A 19,849-nucleotide genomic window follows, 5' to 3' on the forward strand; every position below is an offset into this window, starting at 1 on the left:
GTGTTTTGTTTCCTGCTTTCCCAACTGTCTCTGCAAAGAACTGGATATCAGGAGGAAGGGCTTTCTTTTTGTCTCCTTGGGGATGCCAGTATGCCATGAACAGCATTGCTTTTTCCAAGAAGGCAAGTGAAACTAATCTTTTATCCTGCCTGTTATCTCGAAGAGCAAACAAAGGAATATTCAATAAACAATTAAATTGCAGACTTTCAGAAGCTGTGGCTTTTCCTTGATGAACACACAATAATAAAACTGCTTTGACTAACATCTGCAAGTTGTAATCTGCAAATGACCATAGCCTGTGTAAAGAATCAAAAGCAGTCCATTCATCCCTTATTGAGAGCAGTGTATATCCCAGATTGCAACAGTTCCAGGTTGCTCATTGCTTCCAAGATGTGTCCTTTGCTGCCATATTTCAAGTCTGAATAGTTTCCAATGTTCAAAATATGACTCTTCAGTCTATACCTCTTGTAAGGCAATCACTGAGTTTATTTAATCATTATACAGTTGCATTTCTGTGTTGCGTATTTAAAGCACAAAACTCAAATGTAATTAAAGTCAAGTTTGTTTCATTGCTCAGATGCAAGAGATGCTTTTCTGAATTGACTGGGGCCCCATTCAGACTCACTTATTTGCGCTGGATGGAACTGGGTAGATCCAGATCCCCTCCCCCCCAAGTCCCTCCGGAAGCAAGTGCACACTATTTATCTCAGGGTAATTTAACCCTGAATGCCATGCAGCTCTGGGGAGAGTTCTCATTTCCCAAACCGGTTTTAAAAAAGGCTCCTTTGCTGTCAATCAAATTTATTTCCGCTTTCGTCAAGGTGACGTTTCCAACAGTGATTGGGCCACCAGATGTGTGCTTCTCCCCTCCTTTAAAAAAACCCCCACAGGTGCCAGTATGTGCAGATGCTGTCAAATTTTAAAACCTCCAGGTGTGTGTGTGTGTGTGTTGTGTGTATTTGGGTAACTACAGATTATGGCTCTCCCCTGCCTGTGTTTTCAACCCCAAAATGCAATGTAATGCATCTGCATCCTTCCTCCTTGCTACCCCAATGCCTCATACACTAATAATAATAATAATAATAATAATAATAATAATATAAATTCCTCACTTCGGAATACCATCTCTGCATCCTTTGCTTTCCCTCAGCCAGCCCAGTTCCTTACAGACAGTAGCAAAAGCATTCTTTATCAATTTGCCAAACTGAGAAGGAAACATTTGTAGCATTCGCATATAAAAAATAATTTAGAAAAATAGCCTTTTGCAAAGTGTGTGCTGCTGGGAGCAAGCAAATGGAAGGGAAAGTAGCACAAGCAGACACATTCTATCTATATATGTATCTACCTGTAGAACTATGTGCTTAGTTTGTCAAATATATAAAAAATAAAGAAAGCTGCCTGGTGCGAGAGGGAGGCTTGTTCCGTTCTGTGCCCTCCCTCTGACTTGTCCTGAACGTGACCCTTTCTCAGGCACTCTGATCGCCCTTTGCATCCTTCTTCCAGCTCCTGCCTCCTTCTCCTCTTGTTCCGTTATCTCCGATCGCCCTTTGGCACCATTCCTCTGGCTCCTTCCTCCTCCTCCTCTTGCTCCGTTACCCCTGATTGCCCTTTGCACCCTTCCTCTGGCTCCTTCCTCCTCCTCCTCCTCTTGCTCCGTTACCTCCGATCGCCCTTTGCACCCTTCCTCTGGCTCCTTTCTCCTCCTCCTCTTGCTCCGTTACCTCCGATCACCCTTTGCACCCTTCCTCTGGCTCCTTCCTCCTCCTCCTCTTGCTCCATTACCCCCGATCGCCCTTTGCACCCTTCCTCTGGCTCCTTCCTCCTCCTCCTCTTGCTCCGTTACCCCTGATTGCCCTTTGGCACTCTTCCTCCAGCTCTTTCCTTCTCCTCTTCCTTCTCCGATGATGGGGAGGGAATGTTCTGCCCACTGCCCTCCCTCTGACCTAAATCCCTCCCCTGAATTTGCCCCGATCATAATCAGGGGCAAATTCATATTCGCCGAACCTGCTTTTTAAAAAAAGATACAGCTTTTACTCCGCTTTCAAATGATCTGTGCTAAGTGGCATTTGCCCCGGAAAGGGTGTGCAAGCCTCGGATTCACTTGTGGGAGATTCGGGGTGAATATGAACTTCAAGTGCATAATTCGGTTCCTGATCTGGGGTAAAAGGTAGTCTAAATGGTCCCTGAGAATGGTAAATACAGTTGAACTATGAAGTTCAATATAAATATAAGCAAAAGCTTGCTAACAAAGTCCAGCACAGTCAATCAATTAATCAATCACTTTTTTTGATATTCCACTTTTCCCCTCCAAGATTGAGAGTTCAATTAGTTTATCCTCTTCCAGCCTATTACTATTGATAGGTGCCAGATTAGAACCAAAACAGCTTTGCTGGATCAAAATGGAAAAGAAAGATGGAGTAGGATGTCATCAGTATATTGATAGCATCAAGTTCCAAAATTCTAGGCAATCTCTCCCAGTGATTTCAGCTATATGTTTAAAAGCACTGGGGACAAAACATACCTCTATGGGGACTCACAACCCAATAGCCAAGGAGTCAAACAGAAGTTCCCTATTACCACATTTTGGGTCTAGTCTTCCAGGTAAGAACAGAACCACTGTTAAAACAGTTCTTCTGACTCTCATCCCAGCAAGGAAGCTATGGTAAATTCTGGACACATTTCCCCAGTCCATCTTCCCAATGAAGGTCATCCACTAAGGCAATCAAAGCCATTTCTGTGCCACAACCAGGCCTGAAGCTAGTGATGTCACTAAGGGGGTGAAAGGAGTATGATCTGCACAGAGTGACACAACAGAAGAGGCATGACACCTGGCCAGGCCCTCCTCCTGCTGTGCCCCTCCTTGCTTTATCGTGGCAGTGAAGACCTCCTCACAGCTTTGCTGTGGCAGCAGAGGAGGAAACCTTTCCTATAATGGTGAAGCAGAGGGCCAAGCAAGCCCTTTGTGCCAACACCAGCCCCCACTGGGTGATGCCAGTGGTGGTGATGCCATTGCCTGAAGCTAAATTGAAATGAATCTGAATAAATTATCTCAGCCAGGAACCCCTGGAACTGAGAGGTCACCACAGGCTCCAGGTGCTTGCCCAGAAATTGGAAACTGGACAGTAATTGGCCAATAGATTTTCCATTCCCCAAATGGTATAGTCCAAATGTAATCCTCCCAAGCTTTTGCCTCTGGTCTGATCCAGCAGGGCCCTTATACATAAATCTGGTGCAGTGTCATTCAGCCATCCAAATTTCAACGTACAATAGGTCTTACAGGAAATGAAAAAGAGTCTTACCAAGTTCAACTAATAAACTTCAATAATGCTTTTGGGAGCATATTTCTTGAAATCAAATCCAGCTCTAGCCAAGTGTAGAGCAACCACATTCCCTTTGGCATTTGAACTGCATCCAACTACACCTTGCCAGATTACACCTTGTTCTTAACTCAGTTTGGTATCATGACGAAGTAAGATTTCTAATCTCTTTCTGGACTCTCTTCTTCATTCACCCCCAATTGGCTGGCAGCTAGCAGTTTCCTGCATTCTTTATTCTTGGCAAACCCTGCTTTTTCATTGCTTGCTAGGGATGATAGAATGTACATGTGTTTGCCAATGCTTTTACAGTCATATTGTCTGGTGCTACTAAAGAATTGACTGCAGCAAGTACAGTCCTGTTTGACCCTAAGAACAAGAGAACAAATACATTTAAACCAAAGCTGTTTTCTAGGTTTTTGCATGTCACAAAACATTTGTTTTTGTTTTGTTTTGTTTTGAGATGTAGCTGTGATATGATCAAACTGTTTAAAATCTTTCCTGTTTATAGACTTAGAGACACCTGGATTTCAAGAACTGGAATGCTAGATTTCTTTCTAGTGCAGGACTTTTTAAGGTACGCAGAATACAATATGTTGCATTTAGAAAAAGATGCCCAATTCCATCCCTAGATCTTAAGGATCAATCTAGCTGTCATATGAAACATCTTATGGGCTGCACCCACACTGCATAAACAATTCAGTTTGGCACCACTTTAACTGCCATGGCTCAATGCTATGGAATTCTGGAAATTGTAGTTTGTCAGAGCTCTATGGAAGAGAAGGCGAAATTTCTCACAAAACTACAGTTCTCAATTCTGTAGCAGTGAGACATGGCAGCTAAAATGGTGTTATACTGGATTATTTATGCAGTGTGTTTTGGACCATAGTTCAGCCCACATGCTCCTCTTGAGCTTGATACCAAGAAGAATCTCCATTTCTAATTACTATCCCTTTTCTATTTTTGAAGATGTTGTCAAAACTAAGCTTTCTCTTAGGGAAAGGGAAAGAAAGTAAAAGAAGGTATAACAATGAGAAGAGAAGAAATAAGCAGAGTGATAAAGGAAGGGTTGAAAGAGTGAGGTAGGTAATTATGGATAAAAGGAAAGGTAATTAATTAACTGACGTATTAGTAGGGATAATTGTATTTTGGTTGTATGTTTGATTTGCTTATAATTGTTATTGGTATTTGGGCATATTTTTATTGTTTTAATTTTTATATTTTAAGATTAATAAACATTTATAAAACAACAACAACAACAAAACCCTCAGCTTTCTCTTGTTTGTATTGGATGCTTTGCCAGCAGTGTCCAGCTTCTTGTAACAAGGCTTCGGAAACTAGAGACTGGGAAGAGCTTCCAAATTTTAAAGTAGAATTTGGTTAGTTCAATGAAAGTATCACCTTGTGAAGTAGATCTGCATTTACATGCTTTTGTTTCCCTACAGGTTCTGAGACAGAGAAGATCAAGAGAATCCCGAGGGATGCAAAATAATAGAGGCAGTAGGCCATATACCTCCGAATGGATTTTGTTTTTGTGCACCTTCACAAAAATGAACAAATCAATAGCAAATGATAAACAGGTTTTCATCATGCTTTAATAATGCTATGCTGTGTAATGCAGCATCCTGAGTTAATATTTGCACAATAGCATGGGACAGGGATGCAAATAAGGTTTTGTTCAATGTGCTGCAGGGTGTGTGCATCTAAGAAGGCTAGTTTACCTGTTTGCAACTGCCCACTCCTCCATGTTTCTGTTTCCTGTGTTTAGTTAAGGCTTACTCTTCTGCAGGCATTGTTGACTAAACAGCACAGCACTGTCATCACATTGTCAGTTTTTGCAGAATAAGGGCAAACTGTTATACAAAAAGCTTCCTTCACTGCCAGCAGTGCTGCCATAGCTATTGTTGGGGTGTAACCGTGAAACAAGGACTACCATCACTATAATGATGCATTGCAATTTTAAGCCAGGTCCTAAGTAGTTTCCTTGGTATGGGTGGTCAGTGGTGATAAATTCTGATTTGGTTGCTCAAGTGAAATACTGTATCATTTCCCTCCCTCCCCAAAAGTGGTTTCTCTCCTGAGATTGTGAGATTAAGAGGCTGTAAATACAGCCCTGAAGGGACAGCATGCAGCCGCCCTTTCTTCAGCCAGATTGGGGCCACAGCAACCTCACGCCACAGCCCCGATCTGGCCTTCCGAGGGCGCAAAAAGGAACCACAAAAAGCAGCTCCCTTTTGAGCCCTCGAATGGGCACCATAGCCATGGCAATGTGGTTATATCGCGCCCCTTCAGCGTTGCATCATTTGGATTCAGTGCCAGAGGCACACCATGATGCCGCACACCATCTGGAGCAGTGCGTGGTGTCAGGGTGACATGGGGGGTGGAGTCAGTCATGCATGGTCAAGATGCTGTGCCCTGACTCTGCCCCCAGGCCAGCCTTTCAGGCCAGTCTGCATAGCCCCAAATTCCCTGAAGGTGAGATTCTAGACTGAACAAGTCTCAGTACCTATCTTGTTCTCTGCATTGGGTAGAATATTTTAAGAAAAAAGAGAGAGATTTGTGAAGATAAAAAGTATAAAATTTACCTTATCCTTAGCTTCTTGCTGGAAAAGGAAACAGATCAATATCTCACCTGTAAGCATGCACATGTTCTGCCTATAGCTGTGCTTTAAACATTACAAAACCAGAGCCAAGTTCCCCACTGGATGTGTACAGACACGTACAAGTTGCAATAACCTTTGGCTTCATCACACATCTGATTGGTTATCAACACAAATGATCTATGCCAAAGACAAGTATGATCACAGTGTCAGTACCTAAGTGGCCATGGTGCCAAGTTATCCTAAGCCCCATCATTCCTCTTTAAATAAACATATTTTGTTGAAGATTTATTCCACTGAAGTGCCAATACATCCACAGGTGCAGATGCAGTCTAGGAACACCACAGTGATATTAAATAAGAACCTAGGGTCAATTCTGGCCACATAACAGCAACTGCCACATGGCAATCAAATCTAGGGCTGAGCCAAAGTGACTCACCATTTTTTTTGGGGGGGGGGGGGGGCTTTGCTTTCTTTCTCAACTCTGCCCGCCCCCCCCCCCCAATATGTCCAGGTGTTTGCAGTTGCCTTCCCTTGACTTCCCTTGCCTTCGTGATTTCTTCATGTAGCAAAAAATCTGACTGATTGCAGAACATGATACAGTATCTGGTTTTAGATTGTCTGTGATCACGTACTTTATTAATACCCAGGCAGAAACACCTAGGAAAAACAGCAGCATGAAAATGAAATAGATATGAATATTCACACAAACTCTTCTAGTAAAATAGAGATGGGTAACTGTGGCTCTCCAGATGTTTTTGGGCTGCAGATTCCATAGTCCCTTCCCATTGGCTATTCTGGGTAAGACTGATGGATGTTGCAATTATAGGGTGCAAGAGCAGAAGTTCCAAATCAAGCCTCTTAACTACAGGTGAACATAGCTTTGCTAGATCAGACTATTTGCTTCTCGCTTCATGTGGGAGCCAACCACAACGCCAGGGACACACAAGTAGGGATGCATATGCTAGCTCTCCTCCACCATGAGAGCTTTGAATATGGGGTTTCCCTGTAGCTATTGTGGCAAACAGAGAATCCTCCATCAATCTGTTGAAACCTCTTCTGAAGAGACCTGAACCACTGGCCAAAATTAATTTTCTGAGGATAGTTCCTATAAATTGTTTGGAGTTTATGGAAAACTATCTTGAATCTGTGGCCCATTAATTTCATGAGGTGACTTTGAGTTCTAATACTGTGGGAGGAAGATAAAGCTATGCAGGGTTCCTAGGCATGATGCCTTTATACCTTCTTCATGCACAGATGCACCATACCTCTGAATACCCATTATAATAGCTGCAGAGCAATACCAGGGAGGAGCCATAGGCCTCATGTCCTATTTCTGGGCTTCCTTAGAGGCACCTGGCTGGTTGATAACCAAATGTTAGGTGGGATACACCTTTTGTGTGATCCAGTAGGGCTCTCACATTCTATCTACTTTCTCCACCGAACACATATATTGTAAACCTCTCTCCTGCTGGATGCCTCAACCTTTACACATAGGGAAGTTTCTATAATGGTGATCATGTTGGTTGCTCTTTTCTGTACCTTTTCCAGCTCTACAACTGACTTTTTGAGATGGAGCCAACCACATTATACATTGTGCTCCTTATATGGCAAGAAGACCATAGATTTATAAATAAACATTATGATTTGGGAATTTCTGCTTTCAATTTCTGTTCTCTCCCCCCCTTTTTTCTTTCACTACATAATATCTTTTACCACCAACACAATTGTAAGATTCTTTCCTGTTTAGTCACTGCTAGATGAGACCCTCTCAGTATATATGCAAAATTTGGGATTTTGTGTTCCACATTGTATAACCTTATATTGAAACCAATGTTCTGTTCCATACTCAGTTTGGAGAAGATCCTGAACAGTCCACTTGGGTTTCACCATCCTGAACAATTAGGGGACATTTGCAAACTGGTTCAGTTTACTTCTCATGTACAACTGGGGATAATTTTTGAAAAAGTTGAACAGTACTGGTCCTACTATAGAACCGCAAAGTTGTATTTTTTCATTTTTGAGCTGTTTTTCCATACCTTCAGTTTCTTCTTGTCCAATGTTTTTTAATAATGCAGGTATATTATATTCTTCATCAGCATAGCAAACAGCTGTATAGAACTTGAATACGAAACTAAGATGGAGATTTCTGAGTATTATTTAGACTAAAGCAATTCATCAGTAATTACAAATGCTTCCTCCTAAGTTGAATAGGTTAAAATAATAGCCCTTTCTTTCAGTCTGCAATAACTATTTCCTCTGTTGGTGCTGGCTAGGAGTAAAAAGGATTTATGGGGTACAGAAGTTTAATTTATCATTGGGAGGAATGTTTCTATTTTATTTATTTTTATTTTTTTTAGAAACCCAGCAATGTCTAAATTTTAAATAGAAAAACTGGAAATGCACAATCCTGTTGATACGGTGTAGCTGCCCCATCTGTTACCAGGGGTCCTATTCTAAAAACGATTTAACATCTTTCACCTGCTGCTGAGTCTGGAACAGAATCTACAAACCTTTGCTTGTGGGATCCCCATAGACCAGCTACTATGTGGACACAATATTGGACTAGATACATCTTTGGTCTGATGCAGCAATTCCCAAATGCTCCCATAAAAGTCAAGAAAATAGAACGGGGCCAGGAGGGATTCTATTTATTTTTTTCACTATCCAAATCCTTACTTAGGAATATAGGAAGCTGCCTTACACTGTGTCAGCCCATTGGTCCCTCTAGCCCAGTACTCAGACTGACATGATTCTTTCCTGGAAATAGGGACATAGGCTCTTACCTGTGATATGTCCGTTTCCAATAGATAAGAGCCCCACATCCTGGGCCGCTCTCAGGGGTGCTGGCTTAGGGATGGTTCATATCCACATAGTGCATCCCTATGAGGAGCAAGCTAGATTGCTCACTGCCTTTCTCTGTCGCTCTCCAATTCTCTATAGTTTGATGTTCAAACAAATTGTGTATGTTTTTTCTGGAGCATTTGTCTGTTGTAGCGACTGGCCTTCTAGGGTTAGCTCCACCCACATGGGGTCACCAGAAGGTCTCTCTCTTTACTTCTTGCCTATTGGAATGAGTGGGCGGAGCATAACCCAAGAGCATACAGGATGTGGGGCTCTTATCTACTGGGAAATCCTTGTATTCTTGCAGTCTCAGATCCAGGTCTGACCTTGTTGAGCTTCCACAATTGTGAACATGTGTGAACAGCTGCCTGGCATTGCAGTAGAGGGCTCTAGGTAATGGGGGGGGGGGGGGAGGAGGCAGGGCAGCTTTGGGCCCAGGCTACTTTGGACTTCTTCTTCTACTTTGGCCTGCACTGCTGGTGTAGTGGTATCATTCAAGATTCCCATTCTTGCGACCCGGGTTCGATTCTTGGGCGGCACATAAACCTTTTCTTTCTCCCCGCCCTCCTTCCAACTGTCATCTTTCGGCCTGTGAAGGAGAGAATAGGCTGGCCCAGTTCCACCAGGGCTAGCCTGAAGAAGAAGAGCTCTCCCTCAGAGGGAGAGAAGAATGCTGGACCTGATTCCCTCCCCCCCTCACCATTCCCTTCTCCTTTTGTGTCGTGTCTTTTAGATTGTAAGCCTGAGGGCAGGGAACCGTCTGTTATCCCCTCTGTTGTAAACTGCCCGGATTCCCAGTGATTGGGCGGTATATAAATAAAACCTATTATTATTATTATTAATACTATCATCATCATCATCATCATCATCATCATCATCATCATCATCATCATCATCATCCCAGAGTACTCTGGTCCAACCAGACACCACCCTGGTAATTTGCAGTGAGTAGACTTGAGTTAATTGATTCAGGCTCAAGTTGTTTGAATGACTTGGCTTGGCCCAACTTCACCCAGAAACAGCAAACACTTTAGGCAATGGGCTTGGGATAGGGAATGAGAGATCTGCTCAGCAGCCTGTCTCCACTGCAAATGAGAGGAGTCTTCTCAAGTCCATTGCCTAACATGTTTGCTATCCCCACCCCAGATTATTTTTACCTAACTTTGTCTGTCTTCTTGATTTCCTAGTTATTAAAACTCCACACCACCTTCTTTTTTTCTGTTAAAGGTGCCCCTCAGACTTGAGACTCGACTTGAAATTATGTTGTAAGGACTTGGAGTAAAAGACTTGAATGCATCACTGGTAACTAATTTTTTAAGCTGACAGTTTCTGCGTGGGACTAGTTTTCCTTTACAGCCTACACAAAGCTACACAACAGACTGTCCAGTGGCGTTCCTGTTCTATGTGCATGTCTTCTACATGTTGCATGTTTAATCCTGATTCTACATGCCCCAACAGTTAATGTGAAATTATTGTTCAATTACCTTTGAAAAGGTCCATTTCGGACTGAGGATTTTATAACAATCACCCCAAATCCTCTTTGGGAGGAAGGTGCTTAAAAGGAGCAGTAGAGCTGCAAGTGCTCTTGAAAAATAAAGTATCTGAATCCATTTCAGTCTGGGATTAAGCTGAAGAAAATCTATTCTGATCCCTCTTGCAAGTAGTTTTATCAAGACAGAATCCTCAGCTGCTTTTGATATCACTCACTATTGTATTCCACCGATACACCTCTATGTGATTTATAGTGGACATACGGCACTGCAGTGGTTCTATTATCTGCTGAGTCTGTGTCAGAGGGTAACCCAGGGGGAATCATCTTAGATACTCAGTTAGCAATGTAGTGGGATAGAGGAGTGTCAAGAAACTCAAGTTCAAAATGTAGTAAGATGGAAGTTCTGTGAGTGGTTTAGGTTTAGCATAATTTACCTATATTGGATGGGGTTGCATCTCACTACAGGAACAGATATATAATTTGGATGTGTTCCTGGATGTACCTTTGTCAATGAAGATCTAAGTACACTTGTCCCTCCATATTCGCTAGGATTAGGGGCACAAGACCCCCGTGAATATGGGAAAACCACAAAGAACAAAAACACCATGTTTTTACCCGAGAGCTCTCTAAAATCTCTAGGTCCTCCAGTGCAACTCTGTAGCCAACGTCCGACAGACACTGACCATAGAGTTGCACTGGAAGAGCTACAAAGGCTTGGTATTATATTCTCTGTAGGAATCTCTAGGTCCTTCAGTGCAACTTTTAAAGTTGACCATAGAATTGCACTGGAGGACCTAGATATTCCTAGAAAGAACATATGAATCAAATCCAGGGATAACCAAATTTGCAAATATCAAATCTGCAAATTTGGAGGGAAGAATGTAGTTTAAGTGGCAGGTAGTGCCTATTGCCACACTCGTTTCATCATCTGCTGGGCACCTCACTAGCAACAAGTATATATCATGAATTTAGCCATTTCTCTGGTACATTCCAATATGATTGATATCTTTTACTCTTGTAAATGTATGTCAGTGTGTGATCTATCTGATAATGAAATATCAACTATAGTAATATACTATGGTTAGGACTAATGCACTGCAAGACCATAGTTCAAATCATTTTTGCAACCCTTTAAACTTTGTAATCAGGAGATAATATCAGTCCTTCAGGACTCAAAGGATTAGTCTGAACCACTGAATATGGAAAACACTGTAAAAACACTGTTAATAAGGATCTAGTGTCTAAGACTGCAGCCACGTCTGGCTACTGAAACAAGATGCTGCATGCAACTGTATAGTGCATACAACTTGTTTTGAGAGCTTTTCCTGTTTAGAGTCACAATGTTGAATGTAACACTATTTCTTGTCCATTTCTTGACAAAAAAAAAAAAAAAAAAAAAAAAAAAAAAAAAAAAAAAAAAGAAAAAAAAAAGAAAAGAAGGGAGGATCTTCTCCAGTTACAACAAAGGTATTTGTTGTGCCTTAGGAAAAACCTAAGGATTTCCTGGGATAGCACAACAATCCTAGACATTTCTACCCAGAATGAAGTCTTATCGAATTCAACAGGGCTCCAAGTAAACTTAAATAATGTTTAATTCAAAGACCTTATAAAATAGTGGCAGCAAACTTGTACCCTCCAGATATTTCTGAACTCCCACCAGTCCAGTTAGCTTGGCCAGGCTGACTGGAGTTGGGGGAAGCTGGAATGCCACATCTGGATGACATGTTCTTCTCCCATTCTGGAGTGATGATTCCATGCTGTGACTAACATTCTCAATGGCAACTCATAATCTACATCACTACAGTGCCCAAAATTTAATTGTAATTTATTTCACACGAGCGTTTAGCAATTAGCTTTAATTATATTTCTGTATTACAATAGTTTATCCATCAAATACATTTTATTAAAATAATTATTTTTCTTGAAACTTTTTAGAATTCTCTTGAGCCTAAAACAGATCAAGACAACCCCTTCCCTGTTCTTGCTTGTGATATTTAATCTTTTCCTAAAGTTTTCTTTATCAGTTTTGCAATTTATAAGACAGATGATAGAATCAATTAAGTTGCCCAAAGGGTAATATTCCCTTTCAGCTCTTATTCATTAAGAGTTGGCAACAGATTACAAAAAATGGCAAAACATTTCCTACAGGTGCCATTCCACAAGAACCTTAATGAAGAAAAGTATCTCATTAGTGGATTATATGGGTCAAATTTTTGCAGTCTATCTAATTGAGTAATAAAACCAATATCCATCTACCTCCCATATAATTTAAGAGTGACAGACCTACCCTTAGGGTCTGTCCTAAGACCTTGCACCTACTGTATGTTCTGTATTCTTGCACAGTATGTAGTTTAAATTTTTTTGTTGTCTTGTTTACTACTGATTCAAGCCTATTCTTAATTGACTTCAGAAGTAATACTTTTTTTGTGCTATTTCTTCATATCAGACTTTTTGGATCTAATTTTTCTTTCAGCACCTCTCTAGATGTTTTATTAAAACCAGAATACACACCTCTATCATGTTCAGGCTGCATGATCCAATTTGCCCCAGGTATTAAAATCAAAGGCATAAATCAACAATGAGAGCATTTTACCTATTACAGATTAGATTTCTCATTAAAACTGACTGGATGTCACTGTGTGAATCGTCAGCAATATATTGTGCAGTTTTTGTGTACATAATTCATTCCAAAGAAGCACTGCTGCCCTAGAGCTAGAATTAACTACACAGGGAGGAATTTTTCAAAAGTACTTAATTCTGGACTAGCTTCATTCTTTATGAAAATCAATAGAAAAATATGTTGACTACAGGTTTAGATGAAAACTTACTATTTTGGAAAACCACAATTTGTAAACAATTTCAGATGTCTATTAGGCTCTAAAGTACAAACTTAAAACAGTTCACTAATCTTTATTTTGTTCATGATACATAAACTACATTGCTATAGACCAGGATGCTGCTTATCCCCCTTTGTGTTTATGTATCTCTGCGCTATATTAATGTTATTGTTAAACTGCTACAAGGGTTGGGTAATGCCATGACCAACTGAAATGTCTCCTCTATTATCAGAGGTCTCAATAGTAGACTGTACTAAGTAACCAAGGCTTACTTTCACCTTTCTGAACTTTCCCATCAGTATTAAGGTCCTGGAGTTCTACATTACATCCTCTGGATTAATATGTTAATATTCATATGGATCTAAATACTGGGAAGATTGAAAGATTCCACAAAAAATATCTCTTCTACAAGATGATGATAATGATGAAAAACTTTGGATCTCACTCCTATCATCTGCACAAGGCAGCAATAGATTAATAATTACAGATAACAGATGCTGGCAAAATGTCAGGAATAAAGTCTTCTAGAACATGGGCACATAGCCTGAAAAACCCACAAAAAAACTATGGATGCCGGCCATGAAAGCCTTCGACTTCAGATTAATAATTCTTCTAAAACATGCAAAACTGATATCGGATGAGGGCATTATGCTTCTTCTCCTTATAACTGCACAAGCAAATATCATTTTTACCTTAATCTGGATACCATGCAATTATGACTAGTGTATGAAAATGAACTTGTAGTAGCACCATGTCCTCCATCCCCATTTCCCACAATGTCTGTGGCTGATCCCATTCTCCTTGGTCAACAGAACCTGGGGCAAAATGATGACATTTTATTTTCCACTTAGTTTGGAGCTTTCTCCACCAATGTTTTAGAACTGTCTCTCCTTAGTTTTGTGACTGTTTCAACATGACACTGACAAAGGAAACCGAGAAAAGGGACAACACAGGAGGACATCCAAGTAAAATGCAAGGCATTTATCACAAAGGACAGATCCTGGGAAGGCAGAACAGAAGACAGCACTAGGTGTAGGTTAGATCCTCAAAATATTTCCGATATGCAGTGGTACAATAGGCTGAGTTGTTTGGGCAGACTTATTCAAGTGACATTAAGTTTCTAGTGATAGCAGAGATTTTTCTACAACCCTGGGAAATTATCTGGCAATTGTGCTTGAATCACTCAAAATAAACCTTTCAGATGCATGAGCAGGGCAGAAACCTAAAATGGAAATGATCTGCAGTTTCTCAAATCTGCAATCACCACACTTTAAACATTGTTGGTATGACAGATCAACACAATTTTAGAGAGGTCATCATTGTCATTGTTGGGGAAGATTTCAAAAAGTTGATCAAATGGCTTCATATTCACCACAATGTGAGTTAAATACAGAACTACAATTTAAACTTGACACATCATCAGAATATTAGGGTTGGTTTCTCATTAACTCAGAATACACATGTATTTTTAGTCTTCAAATGCATCTTTACAAATATATATTTATATATTTTATTCCTTTTCAGGTCATAAAAAATCCTTAACACATAAACCGTACCTCTTTAACAAGAAAAACTTCATTCTACAGTCTGAGGTGAAAGTCTCCTAACACAAGGCTGCTTTGGTGCTTCTCTGAAGTTCTAGCACTTGGAACATCCTGTCTGTAATTATCCATTTAGCATGACGTTCCATTTCGTTCTCTCTCAGATTACTTGGAATTAGTTTCACATGATTGCATTTTGTCTAAGAAGGGAGATAATGCAACTTGTAGTCGAGTTTTTCCACCACAGGAATTGCCACTGAAACATGATATTAAAACACAGCAAAAGGCCACGTGTGGTTTCTACCATATTGTGCTGTCATCTTAAAGGAAGGCAACAGATAAAAAGGGCTATTTCAGCTACAATTGTGAACACTGCAACCAGTCAAATCATCTTAGATATTCTGATGTTTCCACATACAAGTGTTTTAGGATTCTAGAGAAAGGGGAATGCCTTTTGCTATTTTTTCTTGTTGCTGTTGGGTGCCTACAAGTCATTTCCAGCTTGACTTATGCCCACCCTATCATAGGGTTCTCTTGGCAAGGTTTGCTCAGAGGAGGTTTGTTTTTGTCCTTCTCTGATGCTGAGACAATGTGATATGCCCAAGGTCACCCAGTGAGTTTCCTTACCTGAGTGAGGATTTGAACCATGGTCTCCAGAGTCGAAGACCAACTCTCAAAGCACTACACATCAGGCTGGAACTAGTTTTTTTAAAACCCAAACAAAGCAAAAACAGAAGCACCCCCGTATTTGTCAGTCAAAACACCTCTGAAATGTGCTCTTTTTAAAACAGTGCCAGAATCCACTTAACTCATGTTACAAGCCATTGTAACTACATTTCAGGAATTATTTGCGAAGTGCAAGTCTTGTTTTCCATGTACGTGGCATGTAGAATAAAACCTAATCTTTAAAAAAAGCCAGATTATTTTAAGGCACAGTGATTTGGGAAGAAGATCTTCTTCAAAATGTTTACATGCTGGTTCCCTGATCCTAAACACATTATGTGGATAATCCCACTGAAATCAGTGGGACTTTTGTTCGGTAAAGCATTTTAGACAGAGGGTATGGTGTTTATAAATAGACACAAATGACACATTTCACTGTAATGTAAAAACAGTGTCCCTTTCTGAGTAGACTGTGTGTGCCTAGTGTCAAACATAGGCTCCCAATGCTGCATGGAATTCAGTGAGGCACTGCACCAACTGTTGGAATTTTGGTCTCTCCTCAGGATCCAGCGCCCAACAACAAGCCATCACAGCAAATCTACAATATAAAAAGGAGTAAGGGTTAAGTAAGTTTGACATAATAATTTCCTTCTCATTTCAAGACACAACTCATTTCAACAATTGTTAACCAATTCCTGCTTGAAATAACAGCAATTCAAACAGGCAAAAAACTTGACAGGTACCACATATTTTCTCTGTCATCTGTGCCCCTCCCCCCCTTGAAATATTTTAACATGTGAATATGAGATAAAGGCTGGGGGCCTCATCAACATGGAAAGGGGCCCACCACATCAAAAACATGCTCACCTGTAAATTCTGTGACACGTGACTCAGACCATACTCCCCAGGCTAGAGGTTATAAAGTATTGGGACCTCCTAGTTTTTAGATATTTTAAAAATTACTCATTTTTTGAGATTTGAAAACACCTGAAAATCAATGTTTTCAAGAGAAGATTCTTAATATATAAACAGAATTCCTACAAACGTTAATACCAGCAAATGGCTGTTTATTGCACCTATACACACTGGATAGGAATTGAGAAAATTAGGGCTAGCAGACAAATGCCTTGCTTTAATCCATAATAAAACCTTTTTAAATTTAATCTCATAATCACTTATGACAGTGAATCTGAGGGGTTCATTGTTAGTCATTGTATCTCTATAGTTAGATAGTGGGGGTGCTCCATGGTGAAGGAGCTGTATAGGCTTTGTATATGTGTGAGTGTGTGTGTGTGTGTGTGTGTGTGTGTGTTGGGGGATTATCTTGTTTTTGGGAACACAGAACATCACAAGCTTAAAAGTAACACAATCTCCTTTTAAGTAGCCAGAAATGTTTTCTGCAAGAGCAACTGCAAGGACAGAAGGAAACTGTTTACCAGACTCTTCAAACACCATTAAAATTTTAGAACTAGTTAATCTATCTACTTCCCTAAATCAAGAGGCAGAGAAAAACACTTTGTCAGTGCATTAAGGGGCGTTTTGTTTATTTCCATAGCAAGAGAACAAGTAAGAAGCAAGGAAAAATGGCAACCACAAAGTCATACTACAATTATTTACACATTTAAGAAGTAGGCAAATTTCTAGTGCTGGAAAATAAGGAAAGAAAGGCTTTTCATGGCTATTTCTACCTATGAACACAACACAACACAACTTTCTGAAAATGAGTCTCTCTCTGTCCATGGGGTGTGTGCATGAATGAGGTGGCGTTCCTCTTTGAACTATTGTAATGGCCAGTAGAAACAGAGAGTGAGGGAGACTAGCATCTGCCTCCTGCTTGAATTTTTATACAACCCCCAGTCCAAATGTCTGAAGTGGGCTGTAATTCACCATTTAATATTAATCATAATCACTTACAATTCATCAGGGCAGTTGATAGGCTGAGCAATTCTGTATCCATCTTTCAGATAGGCAGCCATTTCAAAGGGGTCAATATCTACATATGGTGTTTGTCCCAAAGTCATCAATTCCCATAAGGTCACTCCAAAAGACCACTAAAAAGAAAAGAGTATTTCACAAAATAACCTGTTAGATAGTTGAATTCTATTCAACATTATGTAAGTGTTATGCAATATTGTTATGCACATATTTTCCATCCCAATGGTGTCAACACCCTTGAAAAAGGAAAACACTCTTGCATTCTCCTGTCTTTCTCACTCCCCTTCAAAGACTTAGGAAGCAGCAGTTCAATGCCACACAACACAAATTGCTCTGTAAGTCAACCAAGACATATTTAACATCCCTCAATCTTCCAAACAGAGCCAAACTATCTCAAAATGAGATGAGTGATGAAACTGATAAATATCTGAGATTTTCAAATTCTATCCAACGAGAAATAAAATGTTGCAGCCACATTCATTTACAAGAGGGCTATCCCTCAATTTAATTTAAATATCCAGAAATTGTAATCTAGAAAGACAAGTGACTTGAAGGTACATACAAATGGACTGAACTGGCTTAATAGCTGCATTGCATTCTTCTATCTTGAGAATGGATCAACAAGGAACTCACAATTAATTCTACATATATCTACAAAAAATTATTTAGTTCAATTGGACTTAATACTATGTAAGTGGACATAAGGCTGCAGTGTCAGTTTCTTTTCTAATGCATGCATGACCTGGATAATACAAGGTGCATAACAGCAACCAGAAAACAGGTGGTGTGATGTTTTAGTTAATAGATTTATCTCCCTCAGCTAAAGAACTGAAGCTCAATAATCAGCTACGTTTGGAATGCAATTACCTAATGTAAATAATGCCATTACTGTAACTATGTAAGTTGCCTGCCAGGACACAGGGGATAATTTTCAACTTCAGCTTGAACTGACTAGAATGTAGAAACAATTATCTTTCTGAATAGGAATGCCACTGCTATTGTGAAGGATTTTAATGCCAGTTGCTCCTACTAGTTGTGAGCAATTAGGTACTCGATTTACAGCTTTTTTTATTTCATGAAGTCCTCTATCTACAGCAGACACAATTCTATTTAAATAACAAGTTGCTATTTGTAATAGGATCTCTTCTCTTTTGATGGCTTGTAAGATCTGTGCATTGTTACTATGGCTGAAGATGAGAGGGTGGTTGATACAGTTATGCTGTATAGACTATAGACCAGAAGGTATACAAAATAGACCAGAATGTGTATATTGTCACCTGCAGCTGCATTTCTGGGGACCTTTGTGCAAACAAAATACAATGACTGATACAGATACTTTTCTAAACACTAGCAATGTACAGTTACAACCCTAAATTAAGAAAAACATCATATTGTGAAAGCAGTATTAAAGTAATGGCGTGTGTGCCAATTCCAGAAACAGAAGCAAGATATGTTCTCCAAACTGATACTTGTTTTGAAGGTTAAGATCCAGCAACAACCCCAGTTCAGATTTGTACAAGAAACAAAACACAAAAACTTTAATACAGAAAAAAGTAAAAGCAACACAGTTTCAAACTATGGTCCCATGAGTCCAAGAATCACAAAAGCTGTTACTTTGGAAAAATGATTACCAACTGTCAGAGAGAAATGGATAGAGAACAAAAATACAGATGATATTTGTGTATGTCAGTGCCACACTGGTCACTGATTGGGCAACATTTTTTTAGGCTGGCACAAACTAATAATGAAACCCAATTCTTCAATTACCACAGTAAGTGTATTGACAGGTACAATAAATGCAACCAATGCATCATTTTCTTCAGAAAACAAGAAGACAGCATACTAATGCTTTAAAAATATTACATATTCTAGAGGCTTAAGAATTTAGAAGCAACACAGTAACAGTGAACACCTTACTCTGACCAATTTTTTTCCTATGAATTAGGAAAGGGTTGGCAACTGCCATCAGGTTCTGGAGGCCGTATTTCCCTGAGCTGACTACACAGGGGCTACATGTCCAAAGAAGGCATGGCCTAAGGGGAAAGGGTACAGCTCAGGAGATTTTTTTTTTCCAATAGACAGAGGCGCCATACAGACAGGCCAAAATAAAGCTGCTTCAGGTCACTTTGGAGATATGCTGTTTAAATGATATATGCGTCCTAGGAGTCCGGAAGCTGCGCCAAAGCTGTGCTCCCATCCTTAGGACTAGATTGTGGCTTTGGCGCGGCTTCTGGACTCTTAGGATGCATGCATCATTTAAACATCATACCTCCAAAGTGACCCAAAGCAGCTTTATTTTGGCCTGTCTGTATGGGGCCAAAATCAACAGAATAGGAATGACAAAGGTAAAATAATAATAATAATAATAATAATAATAATTATTATTATTATTATATTTATTTATATCCCACCCTTCTCCCAGGGCTGGGACTCAGGGTGGCTTACAACATTAAAAAACACCATACAGTTAAAAACATACAAAAATAGTATATTAAAATAGAATTAAATTACTACAATGATTGAAACAAATTCCATTCTAAAATTAAAAATTAAAATGCTTAAAATACATTAAAACAATATAACAACACCCCATCACATGCCTTAAAAACTTTCTATTTTAAAA

At 39.8% G+C, this 19,849-nt stretch overlaps 1 protein-coding gene across 3 annotated transcripts in view; it reads right to left on the bottom strand.

Moving 5' to 3' along the window:
* Positions 1-14,047: 14,047 nt before the first annotated feature.
* Positions 14,048-19,849, bottom strand: part of RYK (receptor like tyrosine kinase) — a 58,098-nt gene continuing 52,296 nt past the window's right edge. For all 3 annotated transcript variants that reach the window (XM_089509364.1, XM_089509365.1, XM_089509366.1), the window contains 2 exons: positions 17,206-17,342; positions 14,048-15,889 (listed from right to left, as the gene is read on the bottom strand). In XM_089509364.1, coding sequence (XP_089365490.1) covers positions 15,778-15,889; positions 17,206-17,342 — 249 coding nt within the window. In that variant the 3' untranslated portion in view covers positions 14,048-15,777. The remainder of the gene's footprint in view (positions 15,890-17,205; positions 17,343-19,849) is intronic.

This window comes from Sceloporus occidentalis, unplaced genomic scaffold (assembly GCF_023333645.1).
Source record: "Sceloporus occidentalis isolate IW3139 unplaced genomic scaffold, rSceOcc1.0.p SCAF_2, whole genome shotgun sequence".
Lineage (NCBI taxonomy): Eukaryota > Metazoa > Chordata > Lepidosauria > Squamata > Phrynosomatidae > Sceloporus > Sceloporus occidentalis.